Below are 26,383 nucleotides of genomic sequence, written 5' to 3'. Positions count from 1 at the left end.
ATGCCTTGCAGGGCATCATTAGAGATGTACACATGCCAGTCATATCCATTGTAGGAGGCCATCTGAAAGCCAAGAACAGCCCTCACAAGAACCAAATGATTTAGCATGTTGACTTTGGATTTCCCAGTCTCCAGAAATAATAGAAATAACTGTCTGGCCTTTAAAGTTTTGTTTTGCTTTGTTTTATTTTTTGCGATCTTGGGATTCAAACCCAAGGACATTCTACCTCAGAGCTCCATCCGTAGCCTTTTTTGTTGTTTATTTTCAGACAAGATTTTGGTAAGTTGTCCAGGCTGGGGTTCAAACTTGTTATTCTCTGCTTCAGCCTTTCAAAGTGCTGGGATTACAAGTTTCTACCACTATATTGGGCTAATGTCTTTTTAAGCTTCCAGGTCTGTGGTATTTTGTTATAGCAGCTTGCACTGGCTAATACAGTGGCCAACTGCAAGTACAAAAGGAACTAGGAAATATAGTACCCAACTATAGAGAAATATAACTGCAAGTCCAAGGAGTGGAGAGTTCTCTGAACCCATTGTAATAATTTTTTTCTACAGTAAATAATTTTTTTCTCCTGGAAGTTTCTCAGTTATATAAAAATTATTTCTCTAAAATCTCAGCATCATCTGCACATCTGTTTTAATTTTTCTATTTTGTATAGTACAGTTAGTTTCAAATGGAGTATTGAGGACAAAAAAAAATTAGAGGAATAGTTCTCATATACAGGATATGACCATCAGTGTGCAACAATCAGTTAATAATAGTAAAAAAAAAAAAACCCAAGATTGTTAACATATGTTGAGAGCCACTGTGGAATCCACTAGGAGTGGATGTATTACTTTTTAAATTATAGTTAAAATGTTGAAGATTGTTGGTTAATTTGCTTTGTGTAAATTTTAGCATATTCAAAGTATCTCTGTGATTTCATTTTTCTCCATTTTGTGTTAGAGGTTGGCAGTTAGACCTAGTGGTCCAGTAGTTGATGATACCACTTCATCACCATGGAACATGCATCATATAAAGATAAACTTGCTGATGAACTGTTTCCATGTAGCTACAAATGAATTTGGAGCTCCACTTTAACATAAAAACATGAGGGGTAGTTGTTGCTGCTGATGGTGTTTCTTATTGTTTTAGTATAATTATAGATTTTATCCATGAGAATGAAGTTTATGTATTAAAACCATGGGAACTTTACAGTCAGTGAACCAAAATTCAAATCTTGACTCTGACACCTACAGACCATATTGACTCGGATAAAGTCACTCAGACTTACTTTCTTCCATCATCAGATATAGATAATAACAGTGCCTAACTCTCTTAGCTATTGGATGAGTTAACAAGTGTAAATGATTAGAATGGGTCATGGCACCTCATAAGGGCCAAACACATGTCACTACCCCTTGATGGTGGTATGTATGTGTATATTACCCATGAAAGATTCCAGGTAAAGAGCAGGTGGAAACCAATGTTATTGTTTCTGATTAGAAGCTATGGGGGCTGGGGATTTAGCTCAATGGCATAAGCACCTGTTTTGTAAGTGTGAGGTTGTGAGTTTGATCCCTGGTACCAAGCAAGCAAGCAAGAAAGAAAGAAAGAGAAAAAGAAAGCAAGAAAGAAAAGAAAGCAAGCATGTTAGCTTAGCATAATAAGTCTTATGAAAAAGTCATTTTAGATGACGAGGGCCATTTCTTTTTCTGTAGCATCTGTAAACAGTACAGCACCATTGCAGACAAAGTCAGTGAGATTCCTGCCAACACTCAGGAGCTAGTAACCCTCATCGAATTCTTAAAGAAATCCAGTGATGTTACTGTGTTCAAACTCAGGAGGCAACTTAGAGATGCAGCTGAACGGCTGGAGTTCCTGATGGACTATGCAGACTTGCCCCGTAAGTCGAGTGCTTTATGTGCATATGGGTATGGATATGAATGTTTATATTTTATCACTAATGATGAGACATAAAATAGTCCTTATTTATATTTTTAGAAATAAAGAGTTGAAGGGGGGATAGGAATCTACCACTAGATATCAGGAGTGCTACTTTTCAAATGCCTCTGTTAAAGACACTATCTCCTTACTTTGAGAATTTGAGTTGCACAAAGGAAATCTTGTTAAATAAAAAGAGTCTTGACCTCTAGTTTTTAGATGTCTATCTTTGCATTTTATGTCTGGTAAATCTGGCAAAGTCACTTTCAAATGTAGAATCATTTTTTATAAATTAATAGATTTTTACCTTTGTATAATCTTAATACATTCCCACCTTTGAGGGGGCTTCCTTTGTGCTTGTATTCTCTCTCTCTCTCTCTCTCTCTCTCTCTCTCTCTCTCTCTCTCTCCCTCTCTGCCTCTCTCCCTCCCTACCTATCTCTCTGTGTGCGTTACTGAGGACTGAACACAAGGCCTTCAAACTGAGGTGTATCCCCAGATCTTTTTTTTTAAATTTTGGTACCAGGAAACAAACTCAAAATCTTGTGTTTGCCATGCTGCTGAGCTATACCCTCAGTCCCTCTTTTTTATTTTTTATTTTGAGACATAGTCTCAAATGGAAACCTGGGGCCTTTTAATTCACCAGAGCTATAATGGGCAGGACATCTATTATTGCCATTTAGCCAAAAGGGGAACTGAGACTCGGTGAGATGAGACAGTGTAAAATATAGAAACAGAACTTCAACCCACATCTCTGACTACACAGACCTCCCATGGGAAGCTAGGAAAGCAGAGTGGCTACTAGTGAAAATAACCTTGGAGCTGGTTAGATTCAGATTGAATTCCATTCTTTTGCCTTCTAGCAGTATAACCTTGGCCATTTGGCTTAGCCTTTTTCATTTCTGTAAAAATGAGCATAATACCATCTGTTTTCTACCATGGCCCCAGATAAACATTTAATAAATGTTAGCTGTCATTCATCCACGGTGGGTCCATCCATTCACTGCCACCTCATCCTACCACTGTTGTTCTCTTGTCCTGCGGAACTAATTCCCCCATGCTGAACAATGTCTTGGAACTGTGTGTTTTTTGCAGAAGAGGATATCAAACTGAACAGCACTCTATTCCTCTGGCCAGATCAGATTGAGGACATCTTTGAGACCAGCCGAAACCTGCTGCTTAGCAAGAGGGATCAGGCAGAGATGGACCTGTTTAGAAGGTATTGGGGGAATCTGGAGGTGTTTGGGAAATGAGACCCAGCTTCATAACCCACGCTGGAGGTTCCTGGTTCTGTCTAGAGCTCCCCACAGTAATGAGTGGGCAAGAACTAGAAACAGTCAGCAGAGAAGGAATTTCCTTTTGTTTCCCACTGAGGGAAATTCTCTTGAAGCCTGTGTCACTGTAGTAACCACTGCCAATGTCTTTCTTCTCTCCTTTGCATAATCAGAATTTGACAGAGCAAAAACTAAGGCAAAAAAAAAAAAAAACGTGGAAAGTAACAACATCCTCCACAATCAGACAATAATAGCAAAAATGTAAGCTTTACATTGGAGACCACAGTTCTGTGCGATAGCAAGAGAGGGTAAATAAAGGCATGGCAGGGGGCTGAGAAATTGACTATTTTGCAATCAGTCTTGCTCAGTGTTAATGTGGCTGTAACTATTGATTTATTCATTATTTGTTAATTTGATGGGTATTTGTTATGGATTTTTTCCTATGTGCTGTGCTCTATTCTAGACATGTATGTGTGTTTAGCTGCTCAATGAAAATTTCAATCCAGTGACAAGAAAAAGTATATAATTACTGAAAAATCTAACAGTATAAAGAGAAGGGGGTCAAGTCCCATGCACATTACACACACACACTAGTTTGTAGCACTTTGATTACGAGCTGCAGACTCATATCAATCATTCTTCATACTTCAAACCTTCCACTGCCCAACATTGGCTGCCATAATCCCTGCAAGTACAAGAAAGTAAAACAGTTGATAAAGTAGGATTTCTATACAGAGAGGGAACTGGGACTGACAAGAAAATTCATTTAGTTCCTACCTTGAAAATATGGCCTAAAACAGTTGATAAAGTAGGATTTCTATACAGGGAGGGAACTGGGACTGACAGGAAAATTCATTTAGTTCCTACCTTGAAAATATGGCCCAGATATACTTGACAGAGACAGTAAGAACAATGTGCCTATTTTTCCTCCACAGCCTTCTCTTTCCTATACTTAAATGGAGCTTTTCCCAGAGCCAAGAACTTAGCCAGATGGATGAAAGTGATATATGTTTAAATTTATAGGCTATTTTAAAATAGTTTTGGATTTACAGCAAAATTGGGTAAAAAGCATTAAGGGTTCCCATACAGATACATAGTCTCCCCCATGTAAGTGATTTTTATGCTTAGCAGAAAACAAAATAATTTTTTGTTAGATAATAGAACAAGAGAAAGTTTCATCATCTCTGAGCCCTAGGGTTCCTCATCTGCAACATGGAATAACATTAGGCCCGTTAGACTGAAGTTTAAAATGAGACCAACTGAGATTGTACTCACAGGCAAGCATCACCAAACTGTCAGCTTCCTCCTCTCTTTTAGGGAAAAAAATGCTTCTTAACTTTCAAATCACTGCTTTGCAAGTGTACTTTTAAAATATTATTGTGAGACTAATTGGAGGTAGTGAATATTGTTGAAGTTAAGAGGGGGGTAAGTGTTGGCTCTGGGGGAGGCAGAAGCAGTGATTACTTAGAATGTGCTTCTCCTTTCTAAGGGCAGCTCTCCACTTGATCCCATCATCTGGCTTCTAGCCTCTCAGAAGCACATGACAGCAGAAAAGCAGTTCTAGAAGAGGTTCAGAAAGGTGTCCCTTGCCTCAGTCCTCTCTTAAACATCTACCATGTCCACTACTTTGCATTAATCTTGAAGAACCTGTGAGGAGGGATGACTAATATTTATTCACTCATCTGTATTCTATGAAAATAATCTTGTTTCCTTCCCAAGGAACTGACCTCATTTCCCCAACTCATTAATTTTTTGGCTTTAGTGCCAATTATTCTTCATTAGCTGCCCTGACTTACCCTACAATTCATTTTCCTCCTACTTGGAGAAGCTAACACCCAGCCTGAGCTTCTGGTTTTCTTGTTTGTTGGATCCAGGTTGGATATGCCAATGGAGAGCTCTGTAGGACAATGGAGAGTGATTGCATGTGTGCATGTGCACGTACACACACACACACACACACACACACTGCTGGTTGACACTAGGGCTTTGGCAATAAGTAGCAGCAACCTTAGGAGGGCAATGCCTGTTCTTCCACAGTCCCAGTTCTCAGTGTCACTCAGCCCATAGAGGTCACAAGGTCTTCCTTGCAAAGCTAGTCTCTAGCTGCCTCACTATCCACTGTTTGTTCCGTTAATCTCACCCATATTTTAACATTAAGAAGTTCTTTCCATAAAGTATCTTTCTTTGAATATCTCATAAATTGTTTCCTGTCAGAATTCTGACCAACCTACCATGATAGAATTCCTTCATTATGCTCCCTTAGACTTCAGCAGGTCACACAAGTACAATCTATTTACTCAACCTGATTTCCTGAGTGTACTGTTAAATGCTGTATATGTTAGATATATGTGGATGGGTAGATCTATATATGACCTGAAAGTACTTTAATACTATAAGAAATTAAAATCAGTAATAACAGTAATGTTTTAATGTAACCACTGAGCTTATTATATACCATTGGTTTACAAAAAATTATAATTGCTTTTATCAGACATTTTTTCTTGTATGTAAGTAATATTTGTAGCTTTAAGAACTTTGGTGATGTGGAAAGTTACCTTGTAACACCCAATTGTGTAGACTACAGGAAAATTAGCTTTTCCTCTTCCTTCTCTCATTTTATTCAACTCAGTGGTAGGTTCCATGGTCCTAAAGTTACCTGGAATATAAATAATGAAGAGCTTAGGATGTGAGCTATTCTCTGTCATGACAGTGCAATGAAAGACCCTTTGGTATCTTGGGTAAGGAAGGGGAGCTCTTTTAGGGAAAGCACCCAAAGGAATTTATTTCATCAAAGTACAGTACCTTGCAAGTAGTCAGTGTTCATTGTTTTTGAATGAGGGATGAAAAACGTTTTCACAGGAAGCTTAGTCTTTAAAATTAGTGCCTCCAAGAATCTAAAATCCCAGTTATTAAAAAGCAAAACAAAAGAGACAAGGAATAAAAACATAAATAACAAAGAATGGCAACTGCTCATAATGCCTATAAGGGTTACCTGTGAATGTCTAAGACTTTTGTCAAAAACAGTCAGGCAGAAGCTACCTTCCCTCGTCCCCTTTATAGATCTTGTTCCCATTCCTCTTCTCTGAGTACACAGAGGACAGAAGGGATAGGTTAGTCACTTTTCCATCACTGAGACAGAATAGCAACAACCACAATTTAAAGAAGAAAGGTTTATTTGGCTGCAGTGACAGTTGGTTCAGTCTATGGTCAGCTGGCTCCAAGGCAGAAACAGCATGGTGGAAGAGTATGGTGAAGAAAAGCTACTCATCCCAATGCAGCCGTGAAGCAGAGAAAGGACGGACCCAGAATAAAAAATATACCCTCCCAGGTCACACCCATAGTAACCTACCTCCAATTAGGCCCCACATCTGAACTTATAAGATATTTGGGCCTTTTTAAATCTAAACCACAACAAAGCATGTGGTTAAGCACATTATAATCAAGCAGGGAGATAGAAGATAAAGTGGGTAAATACAGAAGCCCTATGAAGAAAATGAATAGGGAAACATAATATTGTTCTGTTCAATGAGTGAATCAGGGAAGAGCTCATTTTAGAAAAGACTTGGAAGATGAGAAGAATCAAGTAAAGATGTGCAGAGGGAGGGAATAGTTGTCTATCCACTCCAGACAGCATGGGCTATGGCTCCAAAGTGGGGAGACATAGACGGAGAAGGGTGGCTATTTACTTGCAGTTGTAGAGTTAGAGGATGAGGTCCTTAAACTATGGTCACAGTGTGAGCTTGGATTCCCTATTAAGTGTAGTGGAAAGTCTTTGAAAATTTTAAATCTGAGAACCAAAAAAAGTTTTTTTTGATGGCCCACTTAAATCAGAATCCAAATAATGTCTAAAACATTGCATTTGATTGATACATCTCTTCAATTTCTTTTAATCTGTAGGTTCCCTCTTTGTCTCTAATTTTTTCTTGAAATTTATTTATTAAATAAACTGGGCCCACCTGTCTGCAAATCTAGACTTTACTGATGGCACTTCTATCATGCCATTTGATATGTTTTCCTGTCCTCCATGTTTCATGTAAATTTTTAATAACTGATTTTCTTGCTACTGCTATAGTCTTATTCCTGCTCTCCTACTCTTATGGATAGTTGGAAAAATAAGCTTGTCTATAATGAAAAATATAGCATGAAAATCAAAGAAAAAGAAGGCAGTCAGCTATGTTAATATCAGATACAGTCAAAGTCAAGGCAAAGACATTAGTGAATCAAAGATGGTTATTTAGATGGTTGAAATAAAGCATAATTTAATTCTTGCATATCAAGTAACATGAGTGAGTATATAATTAATTAAAGTAGACCATAAAGTAAAGCTTAAATAAGAAGATAATTGAAATAAACAATAATCTTGATTTGGGGATATATCTCTCTCCTGTCTCTTTCCCTCCCCGAATACCTCCTCCCTCTTCAAACATTCTACCCCACAATATTTTTAAAAAAAAACTATTCTTAAATGTCTATAAGACATTTACAAAAATTGGTTGCATTGTAGGATTCAAAATATTCTAAGAAGCAGATATATCAATTATCCATTGTGGCATAACAAAATATATCAGCTTAAAGCAACAAAAATTAATTATCTCATAGTGTTAGAGGGTCAGAAATCCAAGTGCAGCTTAGCTGTGTGTCTCTACCTCAACGTCTCTCATGAAGTTAGAGACAGAATGTCAGCTAAGTCTTCAGTCTCATTTGAAGACTCAGCTGAGTGAAGACGCCAAGTCTGAGCTCACTCACGTGATTCTTAGTAAGATTCAGCTCCTCATGGCTGCTGGCCAGCAAACTCTCTGTTCCCTGCCATTAGAATCTCTACGCATAGCCACTATCTCCTTTCAGAGCAAGAGAGACACTGAGAGAAAGAGTGAACAAGTAAGACTGAAGTCAGACTTTTTGTAAACAATCTTGGAAATGACACCTCATCCCTTTTGCCATATTTTGTGTTAGATGTGAGTTATTACATCTAGCCCAAAAGCAAGAGGAGTTGATTACATAAGCACATGATCTTCAGAGATCATATCTGAGCATGCTTCCCACTTGGTACATTAGAAATAAAACTCAAATCAACTCATTTGAAAATCAACTTTCTTAAATTATTTTTATAAAAAAGTAACATGAAAAATTTAAAAAAAAGTAACATGAAAACTGCCATTACAAAATTATATCTTGGCATGCCTGGGTTGCCTCCGACTGCCACTGTGGGCCCACCTCTCAGTCTGTAACTCCTGGGAGGCCCCCAGCATGACTGAGTTGCCTTGGACTGCCACTGTGGGCCCTCCCTCGGCTGGCACACCTGGGTTGCCTCAGATTGTCTCCATGGGCCCGCCCCTCAGCCTGGAATACCTAGGACACCCCTGGCATAACTGAGTTGCCTCAGACTCCTGCTACAGCCCGCCCCTCACCCAGCACACCTGGGACGCCCCTGACTGCTGCTATGGGCTCGACCCTTGGTGAAGCTACCCACCTCCTAGACCTAGTACTGCAGTTGACCTTGGGATCCAACCCCTTCTTCAGAACCTTGTACTCCAGAGGATTACCTTGCTGGATGGATGGAAGACTCAGGACCCCTCACCCAAACAGAAGACATCAGCAGGCTCCAGTCAGTGTGATGAGTTTGCCCCTAAATAGAGGTGTGCAGTGGGTAAATGGGAGTGGAAGTGAAACTCCCTCCAACTGTAAGACCTTGGCGAACCTGGCAAGAAAGTGGGTAATCCCTCCTCCACACAGAGAACACCAGACAGGTTGAGGAGTGCACCAGTAAGGCCTCCCCCAACTTGGAGAAAATTAAAACAGCTTATAGATGCCCACTGACACAGCAAGACCTCAACTGACACAAACACTATAGACAGGAAGGTCTAGTGACCACAACAACCTAAAGACATAGTAACAGCAGGAATTAAGAGTTGACCTACATCAATACTTCCAGGCTAGTTAGCCCAGAAAGAATATAGGACTCACCCAACAAACCCTGTAGGAGGAATTCAGGTGACTGGCTCTCTCTTCATTGTGGTATCCAGCAATTGGACAAACATCAACTACCCAGTAGGACCCTATAATTCACACTATGGACAATTGAGACTGTTGGGATTGAAAGACCAAATATTTACCCAAAAGGTGAAAATGACAAAATGAAAAGGCAAAATGCAATCTCAAGCATCTAGTCCACCAGGAGCAAGTACAGGTGACACTGAAATAGAGGACTTTAAAAGTCATATGCCAGGAATCTCTGAAAATATAGCAAATGAAGTAAAGAAACAAATCCATGAGACTATAGAGGAAATCAAATTAGAAATAATGTCATATGTAAAGACAGAAATAACAACCTTAATAAATAAGTTGCTCAACATAGCTAGAGAAGAAATAGATTAAAAAATACAGGAGCATGGGAAATTGATTGAAACTTTGAATAAACAATGTAGAAAACAAGCAGAATCCATGAAACAAATTCAAAGAGATACCCAAGAAGAAAAATTTTATTGAAAACTGGCAAAACTGTTTAAATGAAGCTGAAAATAGAATTTTAGACTTTGAGGACAGGATCGCAAATAGCAATCCTGAAAGGGTAGAACTTCAAAGCAGCATGAAATGACAATCCAGTAGTTTCAATATGATGCCAAGAGAAACAATATAAAACTAATAGACATCAGTGAAGATGCAGAAGTCAATGCAAATGACATAACTAAAATATCCACAGAAACAATAGCAGAAAATTTTCCAAACATGGGGAAAAAAATCTGACATACAAATAAATGAGGCATATAGAATTCCAAATAGTCATAACCAACATAAATGTACACCCAGACACATAATAATTAAGATCCCAGACATACAACATAAAAACAGAATACTAAAAGCTGCTAGAGAAAATACACAACTCACCTATCAAGGAAAGCCTATTAGAATCACAGCAGACTTCTCAGCACAAACCTTCAGGTTAAGACGAGCTTGGAGTAAAGTATTTCAAGCCCTAAAAGAAAAAAACTTTCAACCCAGACTCATGTACCCAGAAAAACTTTCTTTCAAATTTAATGGAGAAACAAGATACTTCCATGACTAGAAAAACTGAAGAAATTCATGTCCACCAAACCAACCCTAGAAAGAGTACTGAAAGACATGCTAGATAGAGATAAATATGATCACAATCTCCAAAACAACAACAGAAAGAAACCATCAGCCTGGACAAGAAATTAAACAAGGGGGAAAATCAGGAAACCAACAATAGGAGCACAAGATAGCAAAGTCAAGCCAGTACATATCAGTGATATCCAATAATGTAAATGGGCTCAACTCACCTATCAAAAGAAACAGGTTGACAGAATGGATCAAGAAACAGGATCCCACAATATGCTGTATACAAGAAAAACGTCTGACTCAAAAATTCATAGATTAAAAGTCAAAGGATGGAAAACAGTATTCTATGCAACAGGAACTCAGAAAAAAGCAGGGGTAGCTATTCTGTTTGCAGACAAAGTGAACATCAAACCTAAAAGGATTAAAAGGGATAAAGAAGTCCACTACATACTTGTAGATGGAAAACTACAAGAGGAAGAACTAACAATTATAAATATATATGCACCAAATACAGGAGCACCCAACTATATAAGACAAATACTAATGGACATGAAAAGCCAAAAACATAAAAACACAATTGTAATAGGAGATCTTAACAGCCCACTGTCACAAAGAGCTAGATCAACTAGACAAAGAGTCAGCAAAGAAATAACAGAACTGAATCATACCCATGAGCAAATGGACTTAGTGGATGTTTACAGAATGTTCCACCCAACCACATCAGAATATACATTTTTCTTAGATACACATGGGACATTCTCCAAAATAGGCCATATGTTAACCCATAAAGCATTCTTAACTAAATGCAAAGGGAGAAAAATCATCCCATGCATAGTATCTAATCATAGCACACTAAAATTGGAAATCAATGGCAAAAAAAACCCCTGCAAAACCTGCATAAATACATGGAAATTAAATAACAACTTTCTGAATAATCACTGGGTTACAGATGGAATTAAAGAAGAAATAAAACAATACCTACAAAACAATGAAAATGCAGATACAACATACCATAACTTATGGGATGCAATGAAAGCAGTCCTAAGAGGGAAATATATAGCAATATATAGTCACATCAAGAAAATAGAATGAACACAAATAAATAACCTAATGCTACATCTCAAGCTCCTAGAAAAGGAAGAGCAAGTCAAACGCAAAGCTCACAGAAGAGAGGAAATTGTAAAGATTAGAGCAGAAATTAATGCAATTGAAACTAAAAAAAAATACAAAGAATTAATGAATCAAATAGCTGGTTTTTTGAGAGAATAAACAAAATTGATAAGCCCCTGGCCAGCCTTCTCAAGGAAAAGAAAGAAAAAACTCAAATCCATGCAATAAGGATTGAAAAGAAGGAAATTACTACAGATCCCAAGGAAATTCAAAAGATCACCTACTTTGAAAATCTCTATTCACATAGAGTGGAAAACACAGAGGAAATGAACATATTTCTAGGAACATATGAACTACCAAATCTCAATCCAGAAGATATAGCAATTTTGAATAACCCAATATCAGCCACTGAAATTGAAAATGTAATTAAAAACTTACCAACAAGGAAAAGCCCAGGTCCTGTTGGATTCACAGCTGAATTCTATAAAAAATTTAGAGAAGGGGCCGGGGATTCAGCAGTATAAATCACCTGCTTTGCAAATGCACGGTCATGAATTTGATCCCCGGTACTGACAAAAAAAAAAAATTAGAGAAGATTTAACACCAATACTCCTTAAACTCTTTGATGAAATTGAAAGAGAATCAGTCCTCCCTAACTCATTCTTAGAGGCAAGTATCACTCTGATTCCAAAACCAGAGAAAGACCCAACCAAAAAGAACTATAGAGCAATCTCACTAGCGAACATTGATGCAAAGATTCTCAGTGAAATATTGGCAAATAGAATGCAGCAAGTCATCAAGAAGATTATACACCATGACCAAGTGGGATTTATTCCAGGAATGCAGGGATGGCTCAACATACACAAATCAATAAATGTAATACACCACATCAACAGAGCCAAAAATAAAAATCACATTATCATCTCAGTAGATGCAGAAAAAGCTTTCAGTAAAGTCCAACACCTTTTTATGATAAAAACCTTACCGAAATTCAGAATAAAAGATATGTACCTCAATCTCATAAAGGCCATCTATAACAAACCCAACAGCTAACATTATACTAAATGGACAAAAACTGAAAGCCTTCACTCTAAAATCAGGAACAAGACAAGGATGTCCACTATCACTAATCCTACTCAATATAGTTCTGGAAATATTAGCCAGAGCAATCAGACAAGAGGGAGAAACAAAAAGAATAAAGATAGGAAAGAAAGAAGTTGAATTATCATTATTTGCAGATGACATGATACTCTACATAGAAGACCCCAAAAACTCCATTAAAAGACTACTAGACTTAATAAACAAATTCAGCAGTGTAGCTGGATACAAAGTCCACACTCAAAAATCAATAGCATTCCTGTACACAAACAAAAACTCCATGAGAGAGAAATTATGGAAATATCACCTTTCACAGTAGCATTTTAAAAAATGAAATACTTAGGCATCAACCTAATCAAGAATGTAAAAGACCTATATGCTGAAAATTATACTACTATAAAAAAGGAGATTGAAGAGAATATTAGAAAATGGAAGGATATTCCTTGCCCTAGGTTAGGAAAAGCTAACATTGTGAAAATGGACATACTCCCCAAAGTGTTATACAGATTCAGTGCAATCCCAATCAAAGTACCATTAACATACTTTACAGATCTAGAGAAAATATTCTTAAAATTGATTTGGAAACAGAAGAAACCTAGAATAGCAAAGGCGATTTTGGACCACAAAGGCAAGACAGGAGGCATCTCAATTCCTGACTTGAAACTGTATTACAAAGCCACAGTAATAAAATCAGCATGGTATGTGCAAAGAAATAGGCCTGAGGATCAATGGAACAGATTAGAAGATGCAAACACTACTACAAAGACACTCAGCCACCTTATATTTGACAAAGGGGCTAAACACATTCACTGGAAAAAGATAGCCTCTTTAATAAATGGTGTTAGAGAAATTGGCTTTCCACATACTGAAGACTGAAAATAGACCCATGCCTATCACCATATACTAAACTAAAGTCAAAATGTATCAAGGATCTAAATATTAAAACAGAAACATTAAATCTACTGGAGGACAAGGTAGGTAAAAATCTTGGATAGGTAGGGGTAGGGAGAGAATTCATGAATAAAAAGCTAACTGCACAGGAAATACTTCAAAGAATCAACAACTGGGATCTCATATTACTAAAAAGTTCAAAAGAAATCACTGACAAAGTGAAAAGAAAACCCACAGAATGGGAAAGAATTTTAGCCAGCAATTCCTCGGACAAAGGGCTTATATTTAAAACATACAAAGAGCTGAAAAATATCAAACCCCCCAAATTCAAAGACCCTGTCCAAAAATGAGCATCAGAGATGAACACACAGTTCTCAGATGAAAATATACAAATGGTAAATAAATATATGAAGAAATGTTCACCATCACTAGTCATTTGAGAAATGCATATTAAAATAGCATTGAGATTTCCTGTCACCCCAAAAAGAATAGCTGCCATCAAGAAAACAACAGATAATAAAAGTTGGTGAGGCTGTAGGGAAAAAGGAACATTTCTCCACTGTTGGTGGGAGTGAAGACTGGTGCAACCACTGTGGAAATCAGTATGGAGAGTCCTCAAAAAACTAGGATTGGAAATTCCATTCAGTCCAGCTATTCCCTTCCTGGGTATTTTCCCAGAAAAATTGAAAAGGTCATGTCACAGTGACATATGTGCACCCATGTTCATAGCAGCACAGTCTGTGATAGCTAAATCTTAGAAACAACTAAAATGCCCATAAACTGCAGAGTGGATGAAAAAAATGTGATATTTTAATACAATGGAATATTATTCAGCTATAAAAAGGATGATTTTGAGGCCTTTATAGGTAGATGGAGGCAACTTGAGAATATCCTCATTAGTGAAATAAACAAGACTCACATTAGTAAACATCACATTGTCTCTCTAGTATAAAAAATAAGAAGAACTGACAGAAAAATGGGATCCAAAAAGTATTATACATATTGTAAAAGTGAAAGGGAAGGAAAGTGCTCTAAAAGATATAACGGCATATATAGTATGTAAGACAGATGACCATATTACTAAATTTCTGTTAGACCATTGAACAGAAGGGTTTTCACTGACAATATTTGAGTGTCTAGCCACCTTTTATGCTTTGATTTTGTAACTTTAACAACTATTGTTAAGATGACAATATGTAATATATCAACTAGTGATTTTATGATGATAAATTTTTTTGAATTCTGTTTTTTCTACTTTTTCCTTCTTTTTTCTCTTTTGATTTTTCTTTAATTTTCTTTCTTTCTTTTAAATTAAAAAAATTGGAAAAAAATTATATATTTTTAAGATGGTTACCAAGTTCATATAATGTCATTAAAGTGGTTCTCAATGGCATATTCTTTAATTCATTCAATGAACATAGATTGTTTGTGCCAGTTATTCTGGTAAGTGCAGGAAAAACAGGAATTAAGGAGGCAAAAACTGTATTTATAGGTTACTACTCTAGTAAATAAAATAAAGAGCAAAGAATTGTATAATGATTATGATGTACCAGGCTCAATTCTGGGTATTTTAATGATAGCTTTGCTTTTAAGTATATGCTTTTTTCTGTCTGTATTCTACACATTTGAAGCATAAAGAGTTTAAGTGACTTGCCCAGGGCCATGGACCTATTAAGCAGCAGTACATGTAGGCATTTGAACCAAGTGGTTCCAGGTATTGCCCACTGAACACTATGTTATTCTATCCAATTTGGAAAAGGTGTGGGAGACAACTCCAGGGACTCTTCTTGAATGCCAAACAATTGCTGCAACTTTATTTGGAGGCTTATTTCCTTATACTGATATTTAGAGAGCTGGCTATGGTATTTCCTTCTCTCTTCAATTGGCTCTAAGCATTGCAAATAAGGCTAAGGAGGTACGGGTATGTAATCTCTAAAGCCAACAGACAGACAGTCTCCTGTTTCCTCGAAGTGTTCTCTGTAAAAGATGTGAGCACAGCGGGATGTTAGAGCCAACAGCTCTGGGAATGTCAACTGGGTATGAGCCTCAAAGTAGAGAGGCTATGACTCCCCAGGGCACAAGAGTTTACAGATCAGAAATGGAAGCAACAGCCTCCTAAAACAATTCACTAGCTACTTTAATTGGATTATTCAAATTGATCCTTCTGCATATCTTTATCTTTGCATTTTGCAGAGATGTTTTTCTGCACACCTGGCCAGGCAGATCAAGTTACTCACGCAGTTCCCTTCCGTCCTCACTGTCACTCATCCCTGAGCCACCCTTCTTCTTCACAAGATAATAAATTCTGGGACAGGCCTAGGATCAGGGCCTTTGTCCACACATCCTCATGGGGATTGGATTTAGGGCCCTTTGGCTGCCCTTAACTTGGAATATGTCTTGGTGTCTTCACTTTCGCCGTGGGTTGCATTGGAGATGGTAGATTGCAATTAACTTGCTGGGATTCCAATAATGTCTCAATGGGATTACAAATATAACTTTTTGGATTATGAAGAAAACTAGAAAAAGGATTACAATACTTGGATGACTGTACACAGTATTTGGGATTACAATAAAAGGGAGAGGTCAATTTGAGACCTCCTTTCTCGATCATATGGATGATTTAGGTAAGTCTCTGGAAAGGTAGACCCTGATCACTCTACGTAAAGTATCCCTCCACATAGTTTTCCACTAATCATTCTATTTTTTTCTCTACTCTTTTGCTTTTCCTTTCTCTATACTTCTTTTTTTCTTTCTGTACTGGAGATTGGACCCAGCTCCTCACTCACACATGCTAGCCAAATGCTCTACTACTGTGCTGCATCCTTAGCCCTGTTTAGCCATTTTGTATTCTTTAGACCATTTATCATTATGAAAAATATCTTATTTTATCTTTATCTTATCTATGAATTTATTCATTCATCCATCCATCCACTCATCCATCCATTCATTTATTCTTACTGTCTGGTCCTACCCTGGCTAAAATATAGGCTCCATAAAGGTACTTCACAATTATACTTGTAATACCTTAGAGCAGTTCTAGAATGTATTAGGTACTCAGTAATAAGTATTGAATGCTGAATGAGGAAATTATATGTGCAAACATTTTAATATATACTTACCTGTACAGGAAAACATCTGTAAATGTTTAATTGCCAGTTAAATTCACAGCTGACCTGTCTCTAGTATGTGGAATGTTAGTTAGTTTAACTTACTTTTTCATCTTTATTGATTTTTAAGTAGGCAGAGATCAAAAGGTAGAGAGACAGAGACAGAGAAGATGGGGCAGTGAAGGTACCAGGAGGTCACATTTTCCCCAGAGTTAGCAAGGCTGACACTTTGATAGTGCACAGAATGGAAAGTCCAAATGTGACCAGGCTGTCTTTACTTTTAGATGCTCAGAGTTTGAGGCAAGACTTGAAAGCTATAGCAAGGAATTGGAAGGCTTCAGAAAGCGCGAAGTGATGACCACAGAAGAAATGAAGCACAATGTTGAAAAGCTGAATGAGCTTTCCAAGAATCTAATTCAGGCAATGACAGAATTTGAGGTTTGGAATCTTGAAATGGGGACTTAAGACTCTGTATTAGCCTGGTGATTCTGATTTTTGCTTTTTATTTTTCAGTGACACTGTCAGGTACATAGTATCAATTGATTCTCCAGTACTTTTACTGGTATAATACTTTTAACTGCTTTTTATCACACTCTTACATTACAATACTTTTTTAGTAAGTTATTGTGTACACAGAAAAAGAAATTATAATACTTGCTTACATGTGTTGACATTTATTATGTACTCAGCAATGTGCCTACAACTTCATGTGCAATACTGTATTTTCTTTTATGCCTGTAGCATTAGTTATCCCTGTTTACTCTTATTAAAGTAGGAAATCGAAGGCGTATAGATGTTAACTTTCCCCAACTGTCAGCTACTAAGATTTTTAAGCATGAAAGCTCTTAATTTTGAGGCAAGTCTGTGTAAGAAGGCTTGTAAACAGTCACAGGAACAACTCGAGACTATGGAAGCTATGAAAATGGAGACAGAGCACATTGGTTATAGGTGCACTGGGAACAAAAATGGTGAGGCAAATAGCAAAGTATCTTACAGTTTCTGTGTCTCAGCTGCCATAGTACTTGGAGGCAGCTGGAGGATCTTCTGGCTGCAGTCCTTGCCTTTTTCAGTATCGTATTCTCCAAATAAATGAGCATTTTCTTCCTCTTATTTGTGAAGTGATGAAGGTTTCTAGGGTCTGTGAATCAGCTGTCCAATAGACAGCACCACCCTCCTTTGTCCTGCAGCTAATCAATAAGGAGGAAGAACTGTTGGAAAAGGAGAAGAGCACCTTCCCTCTTCTGCAAACCTTGATTACCAACAGAGTGCCCTATGAGCAGCTGTGGGTGACGGCCTATGAGTTCAGCACCAAGTCCGAGGAGTGGATGAACGGTATGCTGCGGTCTCACTCTCCCGGGACAGAATGGGAATACAATGGGGGATCAGTCAGCCAGCTCTGAAATACAGTTTGCTCTTTAGATTCTTTCTAAACTTCTCTTCAGATTCTGGCACTCTGGAGTAAGACAGTGCAGCAAAAGTTTTTCTGATGCAATAATAAAGGAATCTAGAGAGCAAAGACCTAGACCTTGCTAGGTGTGAGGCTCATGCCTCTGGCTCCAGCTACTTGGGAGGCTGAGGCAGGAGGGTTGTGAGTTTGAGACCAGCCTGTGCAACTTAGTGAAAACTGTCTCACAAAGAAAAAAAATTTAAAAAGGACTGGGGAGGTAGCTGAGTGCTGTCTGCCTTCAGTCCCCAATACTGAGGAGGGGAAGGAAAGGGAGCAGCAGGGATCTTTTGACTGGAAGAAAACAGAAGAGGAGAGGAGAGGAGAGGAGAGGAGAGGAAGGGAGGAGAGGAGAGGAGGAGAGAGAAGAGGAGAGGAGAAGAGAGGGGAGGAGAGGAGAGGAGAGGAGAGGAGAAGAGAGGAGAGAAGAGAGGAGAGGTGGAGAGAAGAGAGGAGAGGAGGAGAGAAGAGAGGAGAGGAGGAGAGAGGAGAGGAGAGGAGAGGAGAGGAGGGGAAGGGAGGGGAGGGGATGGGAGAGGGGAGGAGAGGGAGGGGAGAGGAAGATTATCTCCAGGATAAAATAGAATCAGCCATACCTAAAATCATGGACTGGTAGTAACCCAGCAGCAGCAGACAATGAGCAAATAAGATGAATGTTCCTTGAGGGTACTGCTTTAAGAAGCACCAGCGTGCCCCAGACACCTGCAAACTCTCTCTTACTAGAAGGGGAAAAAAATCCATCAAGTTGAATGCGTTGAATTTGAGGCATCTGCAAACATCCCAACAGGACTGTTACTTAGTAGTTAAGGGTGTAAGTATGGGGTTTAAGACATGGGTTTGGGGGATGTGCCTCATATATGATGGAGAATAATTGATGTGTAGATTATGATTAAAGTTGAGGATGATGTCAGCTGTGGACAATGTTTAAGAACAGAGAATAAAATCTGAGACCCCTAAATTTATTTTTAGTGCTTCAACATTATAAATATACCTGCTATGAAAGCTTAACTGCTGATATTTCCTTAAAATGAATTCCTAAAACTTGCTAGGTGTGGTGGTACACACCTATAATTGGAGTCACTCAAGAGGCTGAGGTAGGAGGATGGCAAGTTCAAGGCCAACTGGGGTAACTTAATGACATCCTGTCTTAAAATAAAATTTTAAAAGTCGGGGCTGGGATAAGGGGCTGGGGATGTAGCTCCGTGGTAGAGTACTTGCTTGGGCTCAATCCCCAGTACTGAAAGAGAAACAAAAAAATTCCTAAAAGTGAAATGGCCAGATCAAAGAATATGTTGCAAAAATTATTAGGATTTTAAAAATATTTTTATCATCTTCCAGAAAGCTATATGTTTTAATCTAATTTTCCAGAAGTTTTTAGGAGTACTCATTTGTCACATCCTTAATTAAACTATAACCTAACAGCTTTGAAAAGCTATTGGAATTCTGGGTCAATTCAGCTTTTTTTTTCTTGATTTGATGTTTAAAATGCTATGTTTGTTTTTGTTCTTTCCCTGAATTACCATTGAAGCTGAATGTTTATTGAGCAGTCCAATTCCTGTTCCCTAAGTTCCTGGGATCAGTGTTTCAGGCAGAAATGCTAAGGTCTCCTCCTAGCCTGATTAATTGCATAGAACTAAGCAAGTCACTTTCTCCTCAGGGCCTCACTGTTGTGTGGGAACAATGCAGTGGCAGTCCTACCGCATTTATTCATCCCATGGGGAAAGTTCCTGGTGACTCAGCCAAATCCTCCCATGCAAGGACTACTACTGTCATGTGGGCACTTTTCTGTTCTCACTCAGCAACTACAGTATTTTTGGTGCATAGACAGTACACACATTTCTTTTCCTTTCCTTAAGTTTTTAATTACTCAACAACAACAACAAAAAGTTAAATTGGGTGTAGCGGCACATATTTTAGTCCCAGACACTGAGAAGGCTGAGGCAGGAAGGTCACTGGAACCCAAGAGTTGAAGACCAGCCTAGGAAGCACAGCAAGATCCTGCCTCAAAAGAAAGAAAGAGGAAGAGGGAAAAGATGAAAGGAAGAAGGGAGAGCAGAAGGGAGAAGGAAGCGAAGAGGGAGAGAGAGTTGATGTAGTGTGCTAAATGAATGAGGAATGTGTCTTTGAGTAAATTAACAACACAGAGATGCAAGAGTTGGTGCTAATTTGAAATATCCCAGGGGAAGCAGTGATGTAGACAGATTTTGGCCAAGTATAAAACCCAAATACTAACCCTGCAAGGGAAAGCATAGGGAAAAGAGAAGGAAATTTTTGTTTTGGAATACTTTTCTTTTAAGGGAGTTATCATTCTTCGTTTTTTAATTCCTTGCAGAAAAGCTGCCAAAACTGTATGCAGGGCTCTCACATCTCTACTTACCCAAATTCTCCAGTTATTATTTTACTGCATCTGTGGAGCTCATTCTAATGTTAAGACAACATTTAAAAGTGATCATGATAAGCCAAGTATGGTGGCGCATGCCTGTAATCTCAGCACTTGAGAGGCTGAGGCAGGAGGATCACTGTGAGTCTGAGGCCAGCCTGGGCTACATAAGTGAGTACAAGGCCAGCCTTCACTACCTAGTGAGACCCTGCCTCCAAAAAAAAAAAAAAAAAAAAGAAGAAGAAAACCAAACTAATCATGATGATCAGCACCCTAACTGTACCTCCACTGTACATGAGGCACATGTTAGCCACTTATTTTGTTTTGTTCTGTTGTCACCAGCATCCTTTGAGGTGTGTCTATGATCACTCCTTTGTCACAGATGAAACTATTGAGGCTTAGCCAAGTTCAGTAACATGCCCACTGCTTTATTTTAGCACTGTGGAGGTTGCAAATCCAGATGCAACCCCTGGGCCTTCTCACACTAAGCTCCTCCCCAGCCCTTTTTATTTTTGAGACCAGCTCTCACTAGGTTGCTAAGTTGCCACGCTGGACTCAAACGTTTTGCCCTGCCTCAGCCTCAAGGAATGCTAGGATTACCACCATGCACAACTAGCCTGAGCTTTTCCGGTCCTGTACAACTGGCATTGTTCTCAGTTCAGTGAATTACAGGTACACATGACAGACATGTGTTTAGTTGTCTGACTTTCTTTCCTCTTCCCGTATTTTCTCCCTCAGGTCCCCTCTTTTTACTGAATGCTGAGGAAATCACGGAGGAGACAGGAAATATGTGGAGAATGATATATAAGCTGACCAAGACCTTCGTTGATGTGCCGGCACCCAGACGCTTGGCAGAGAATGTCAAATTGAAGATTGAGAAGTTCAAGCAGCACCTTCCCATCCTCAGCATTTCCTGCAACCCAGGAATGAAGGACCGACACTGGCAACAGGTTCTGTCCCTGCCTGCTTAGGAGGCCCTGGCCATGCTTGGTCTTGGTGCCCGTCCTGGTGCCCTCAGGAAGACAGGAAACATTACTGAGTCCAGCCATCCCCTGTGAAAGAAGAATCTCCTCAGGGCCAGAGGGGCAGTAATGGGCCTAATAACCCTCTGAAGAAAGGGAGTAGGGGCGTTATGGAAGGAACTTCCTGCCTCATAAACAGGTCGATGACCTCTTTTGTCAGGACCCTGTTGCTGGTGCTTGAATATTCTCCCATCTGCTGGCTACAAAGGGTTTCTTTTTTCTGTTTTCCTAAGAAAAAGGCTACTGGAAGTCACAGAATGTGACAAAAGTGTTAAATTCTAGCAGAAAAGTCTTGATTTGTTCCTTGACCTAGCATACACACACAAAAAGAATATCACATCTTTCCCTGAAGGATTGCTAATATTGCCAGATGAGTCCTGCTCAGGCTGACTTTAGTATGGAGTGGTCAAACAGACTATGTTCAGAAATAATTTTGCACTCTTATTTCAGCCCTTTAAGCCTGTAAATGAGAATAATAAATATCTTCCTAAAAATAGCTGGGATTTTTATAAGCAACCAAGTGTGAGGGTGATAAATGTGGTGTGAACACGAAGCAGAAAAACAGAAAATTCACTGTGTTTCTAAAATAATCACCACATTCAAAGGCTAACAGTGGCCTTGAAACACCCTCTACCAGAGAGATGCTCTCTGTGGGGGTGGAGATGACACAAAAGATTCTTCTTTGACTTGGTGTGTCCACTTTCCACTGATGTGATGAAATACCTGTGAAAATCAGCTTAAAGGATGAAAGGTTTACTTTGGCTCACCATGTCAGAGACTTCAGTCTATGATTTTAAGCTCATGGAGAGGCAGAAAAATTATGGAAGAAGGATATGGTGGAACAAATCTGCTCACCTCATGTCAGTCAGGAGGTGGAGAAAAAGGAGAGGAGAGAAAAAGAGAGGTGCTACAGGTAGAAGCTAGCCCCAAAGGATGCCCAAAGGACACAACTTTAACTAGGTCCACCTTCTAAATTTCCATCACTTCCCAGCACCCCTTCAGATTACGAAGTTATCAGATCAATCCTTATGACCTTTCAAAAGCCCTCTGAACATCCCTGCACTGGAGACCAAGCCTTCAACACACGAGCTTTTGGGGAACCATAATACCTGGCCTAAAATTCCCTCAGAACCAGTGCAAGATGGAACACATGATACTACTCTAGCTGTTTTCCATAGCTGCATCCCTTTAGTCCCTGAGATAATCATTGTATTGTTCTGAGCTGTACTGTCAGGTGTAAGGCTGGGTACTGCACAACTCTAGGAAGTGCTTTTTTGTGTGTGTACTAGAGTGTGAATCATACTTTCTAGAGTTATGAAGGGATTAATTGTACATAGAAGACCTGTGAGAGACACTAAATTAGGGCTTTGGTTCAGAATTGGAATAGGATGCAAGTACCTATTCTGCCATTTATTAGCAGGGTGGTCTTGGACAAGATAATTTACCTCAATTTCCATATATGTAAAATGAAATTAATACTACATTAATATCATCCTTTTCTGTTGTGAGAATGAGATAAAATATGGAGTTCTGAAATAGTGTCCAATATATAGTAAGCTCTCAATGAAATGTTAATTACTTATATTACTCTCATTACCTTTGTGGTCCTCCAGATGTCCTCAGAACCTAGTTCAGGAAGCCACTTGGGTTAGCTGGTTCTTTTGTGTTTGTTGGTGCCTACCCAATGCTAGGCACCCAAGACACAGGCCTAAGACAGACATGACGAGGCTCCCATGCATCTCACTCTTGCATTCTTTAATCCTACAGGCCTGGACAGGAACAAAATTGAGTAGCAGGCAAGGTTTTTCATAGAGCCTCATTTCCCCTCAGGTTCCAGCTCCTCTCTAGCACTCAGGACAGATCTTTCACTCTCTGAGAAGTATCAGACACCATGAGATTCTTCATTTAAGACGTTGCTCAGAGATGTTTGCACTTAGGAGATAAGCCTGGGAAAATATTTACATCAGAGGAATGAAAACTTCCAACAAGTTGACTCTCTAGGGGGGAAAGAGGGGTATTTTTTGTTTGATTTTTAAAGTTATAATTATTAGTATGCATTCATAGTAAAAAAACATGAGTTTTGTTATGACATCATCATACGTGTTTGTAATGTGCTTTAATCATATCCAAGGGGAGCTATTTCAAAGGGGGAGTCCTTTCTCCTCAGGTTCCTGTGTCACAGAATTTGCCTGTCTTGTGGACTCCTGACCGCCTCCCTTACTGCAGCTTCAATCACATGCTAGGTCCTTGCAGCACGGTGACAAACCAGACCCCACCCCAACTCTTCAGGCGTTCGTGCATTAGTAGGGGCACTTGCCCTCAGAAAACCAGACAAGGTGGTCTGGCTCTAGGCTGCCTGCCAAATACTTAGCCCTGACCTGCCCAATTCAGTTGTCACTAGCTACCTGTGATTATTTAACCAAATTTGAATTAATTAAAATTCAATAAAAATGATAGGCCACTATTGCAGTGTTCAACAGCCTCCCAACGCTAGTGGCTACAATACTGGACAGCACAGATGACGAATATTCCATCATTACAGGGATGTCTATTGGACAGCTCTGTCTCAGACAGTAAATATTTTTTCTTTTTTTCTTTGCAGATCAGTGAGATTGTTGGCCAAGAAATAAGTCCCAATGAAACAACTTGCCTCTCAAATATGCTAGATTTTGGATTCGGCAAATACATTGAAAAGTAAGGTTCATCTTTTCCTTTGGAAGGTTTTTGTTCCAAGTGTGTGTTAGTTTGTGACATGATTGACCCCTTACTCTTTGGACGTTAGAACCAAAGAGTCTTAGAACTCTGTTTTCTTCTTCTGCTTTAGGGTGATTTAAGATTATTTAATTGCCCACCTTCTCCCTGCCCCTCTTTTTTTTCTCCCTATTGCCCCTCTTTAGCTGACTTATTATTGGGGATGTTTTCACCTCCAGCTACAGAGTTCGTGATGGGTTAGGATTAGTAACTGAGTCACAGACTTTTATTGCAAAGGGAAATATAAAAAGTTCTTTGAACCTGAATCTCAAATCCAGCTGTCAGTGACTCAGGGTAAAATCACTCAGCCTTTCTGACTCCCAGTTTTCTTGTCTTTACACAAGCAAGCAAACAAGCAAACAACAAACTAAAAGTAGCCCCTTGAGGTCTAAAATTCCATGAAATATGATCCAATAAAAGTTATTTTCATTTATTTTCTCCCTGTCTCCAAATGCCCTTAGAATTCATGTATGAGAATTTGTACTTTTTCAATTGCTATTTTTAGAACCAAGGAGCCTTAGAATCCTGTTTGCTGTTCGATACTTCCTCCAGGACAATGAACCAGAGAGGTGCTCTATTGCCAGGCTGGAGACCCTGTTAAACAGCTGGCTTGGGTCTAGCAGGACGTCTGTGATTCCTAGAGTAAGGGACTTTAGCTGCTAGCAGTTGGGTGCTAACTAGTAAGGAACATTCATAACCCTACCCCACCCTACAGGGTTTCAACAGGTCATCTAGTCAGCTCAATCCAAGGCAAGGGCCACGGGCCATGTGTCACTATAGCCTGTCTGAATTTAATGTGCTAAAAGTTGAGAAGATAGGTTGGATTTCAACAGACTTATTTTTTGAAAAAAGGAAAATAGATTGTAATTTTTCATGCTGAAATGATAATATTTTAGATATAGTAGTAACATACATTACTGAAAGTAATTTTTATCTGCCTCTATTTACTTTCTTAAAGAAATGTGACTGTGAGAGACTAAAATTAGGAGCATGGCTCATGTTACATTTCCGGTGGACAGAGCCGCTGCCAGCAATAGTGGTGTCCCGTGCAGTCTGAGAACTCTTCCTCTACACGTGGGGCAGGCGAGGTCTAATCTAAGGTGCTTCCCCAACAAATCTCTGCCACTTGAGTCCAATGATGTCCATCCCAGTGTCCCCAATACCACTGTTCTTCATTAAGGAACAGACCTAGACACATGCACATTTTTACAAGTGTAGATGACAGTCTGTCCTCTGTAATTGTGGATTTAACCAACAAGGAGTTGAAAATACCTAAGAAAAACACAGTGCATCTGTATTGAACATGTAAATAGACTTTTCTTGTCACTGTTCCCTAAGCAACAAAATACTTTACATAGCATTTGTGTTGTATTAGATAGTATAGGTAATCTAGAGATGATTTAAGTATACAAATGATTTATAGATTATATGCTTATCAGTTGTTAACATAATTAAATAAGAAAAACGCAACATGCCTTATGACCATCAGGTATGAGTTAAAATGCAAATGTTTGCACAGGAGTAGGATTAATTGATTTGGGAATTCACAAAGCATAGAAGAGACTTGAAAATCCTCAAGAATCCACACAGGGTCCTGGAACCAATTCTCCACTGCTTCCCAAGAAATAACAGTGTTTTGTTAAAAAGTCTCATTGTCCCCCCTCAAATAAGATGTGCCGAAGAGACGCCAACTATTTTACACTTATTTTGCATCAGGGATTTAATATGTATTAATGGATTCATCCATCATAACAACCTAGTGTTCTAGCCAATTTTCTTCTCATTTTAGAGATCAAGAAATAAACAGAAGTAAGACAGGTTGAGTAATTAGCCAACGGTCATAACTACAACTGAAAGAAACAAAAATTTAACACAGGCAAGCAGACTCTAGACCCTTAACCACTCCTCTTTACTCTCTCAGAAGTACATTTGTCTAAGGAAACAGAAGCTTCACAAATAAATATACAGCTACTCTCTCCATGCAGGTGTGTCCAAGTACTGCAAACCTGGAAATGCTGATGCAATGGCTACATTGTTAACCTTTGTGTGTCTTGGTTTCCATGTCTGAAAAACAGGAAGAACAATAGTCGCTGGGTTACTAGAATTAATGTGAGAGTTATGAGATAAAGCATTGTCTTTGGGGGTTCCTGTTGCTATAACAAAGTACCTTAGATGGGTGAATTTATAAACAGTAGGAAACTATTGCTCACCGTTAAAGATCAAAGCACTGACAGATTCTGTGTCTGGTGAGAGTATATAGCTGGCTTCTTTTTTAAATTTTACTTTAAGAGAAAAAAGAAAAATCAA

General features: G+C 38.8%; 1 protein-coding gene across 1 annotated transcript in view; it reads left to right on the top strand.

Moving 5' to 3' along the window:
* The window catches only part of Dnah3 (dynein axonemal heavy chain 3), a 177,684-nt gene that overhangs the window by 36,824 nt on the left and 114,477 nt on the right, over positions 1-26,383 (top strand). Inside the window, exons 16-21 of the mRNA XM_063227087.1 lie at positions 1,701-1,885; positions 3,018-3,141; positions 16,764-16,917; positions 17,667-17,811; positions 21,042-21,253; positions 23,928-24,019. Coding sequence (XP_063083157.1) covers positions 1,701-1,885; positions 3,018-3,141; positions 16,764-16,917; positions 17,667-17,811; positions 21,042-21,253; positions 23,928-24,019 — 912 coding nt within the window. The remainder of the gene's footprint in view (positions 1-1,700; positions 1,886-3,017; positions 3,142-16,763; positions 16,918-17,666; positions 17,812-21,041; positions 21,254-23,927; positions 24,020-26,383) is intronic.

The sequence above is a fragment of the Cavia porcellus genome, unplaced genomic scaffold, assembly GCF_034190915.1.
Source record: "Cavia porcellus strain 051 isolate PalLab524CR breed Dunkin Hartley unplaced genomic scaffold, mCavPor4.1 scaffold_16, whole genome shotgun sequence".
In the NCBI taxonomy this organism is placed as follows: Eukaryota; Metazoa; Chordata; class Mammalia; order Rodentia; family Caviidae; genus Cavia; species Cavia porcellus.
The sequence above is the reverse complement of the archived record's forward strand: the minus strand, read 5'-3'. Positions and strand labels throughout refer to the sequence as shown.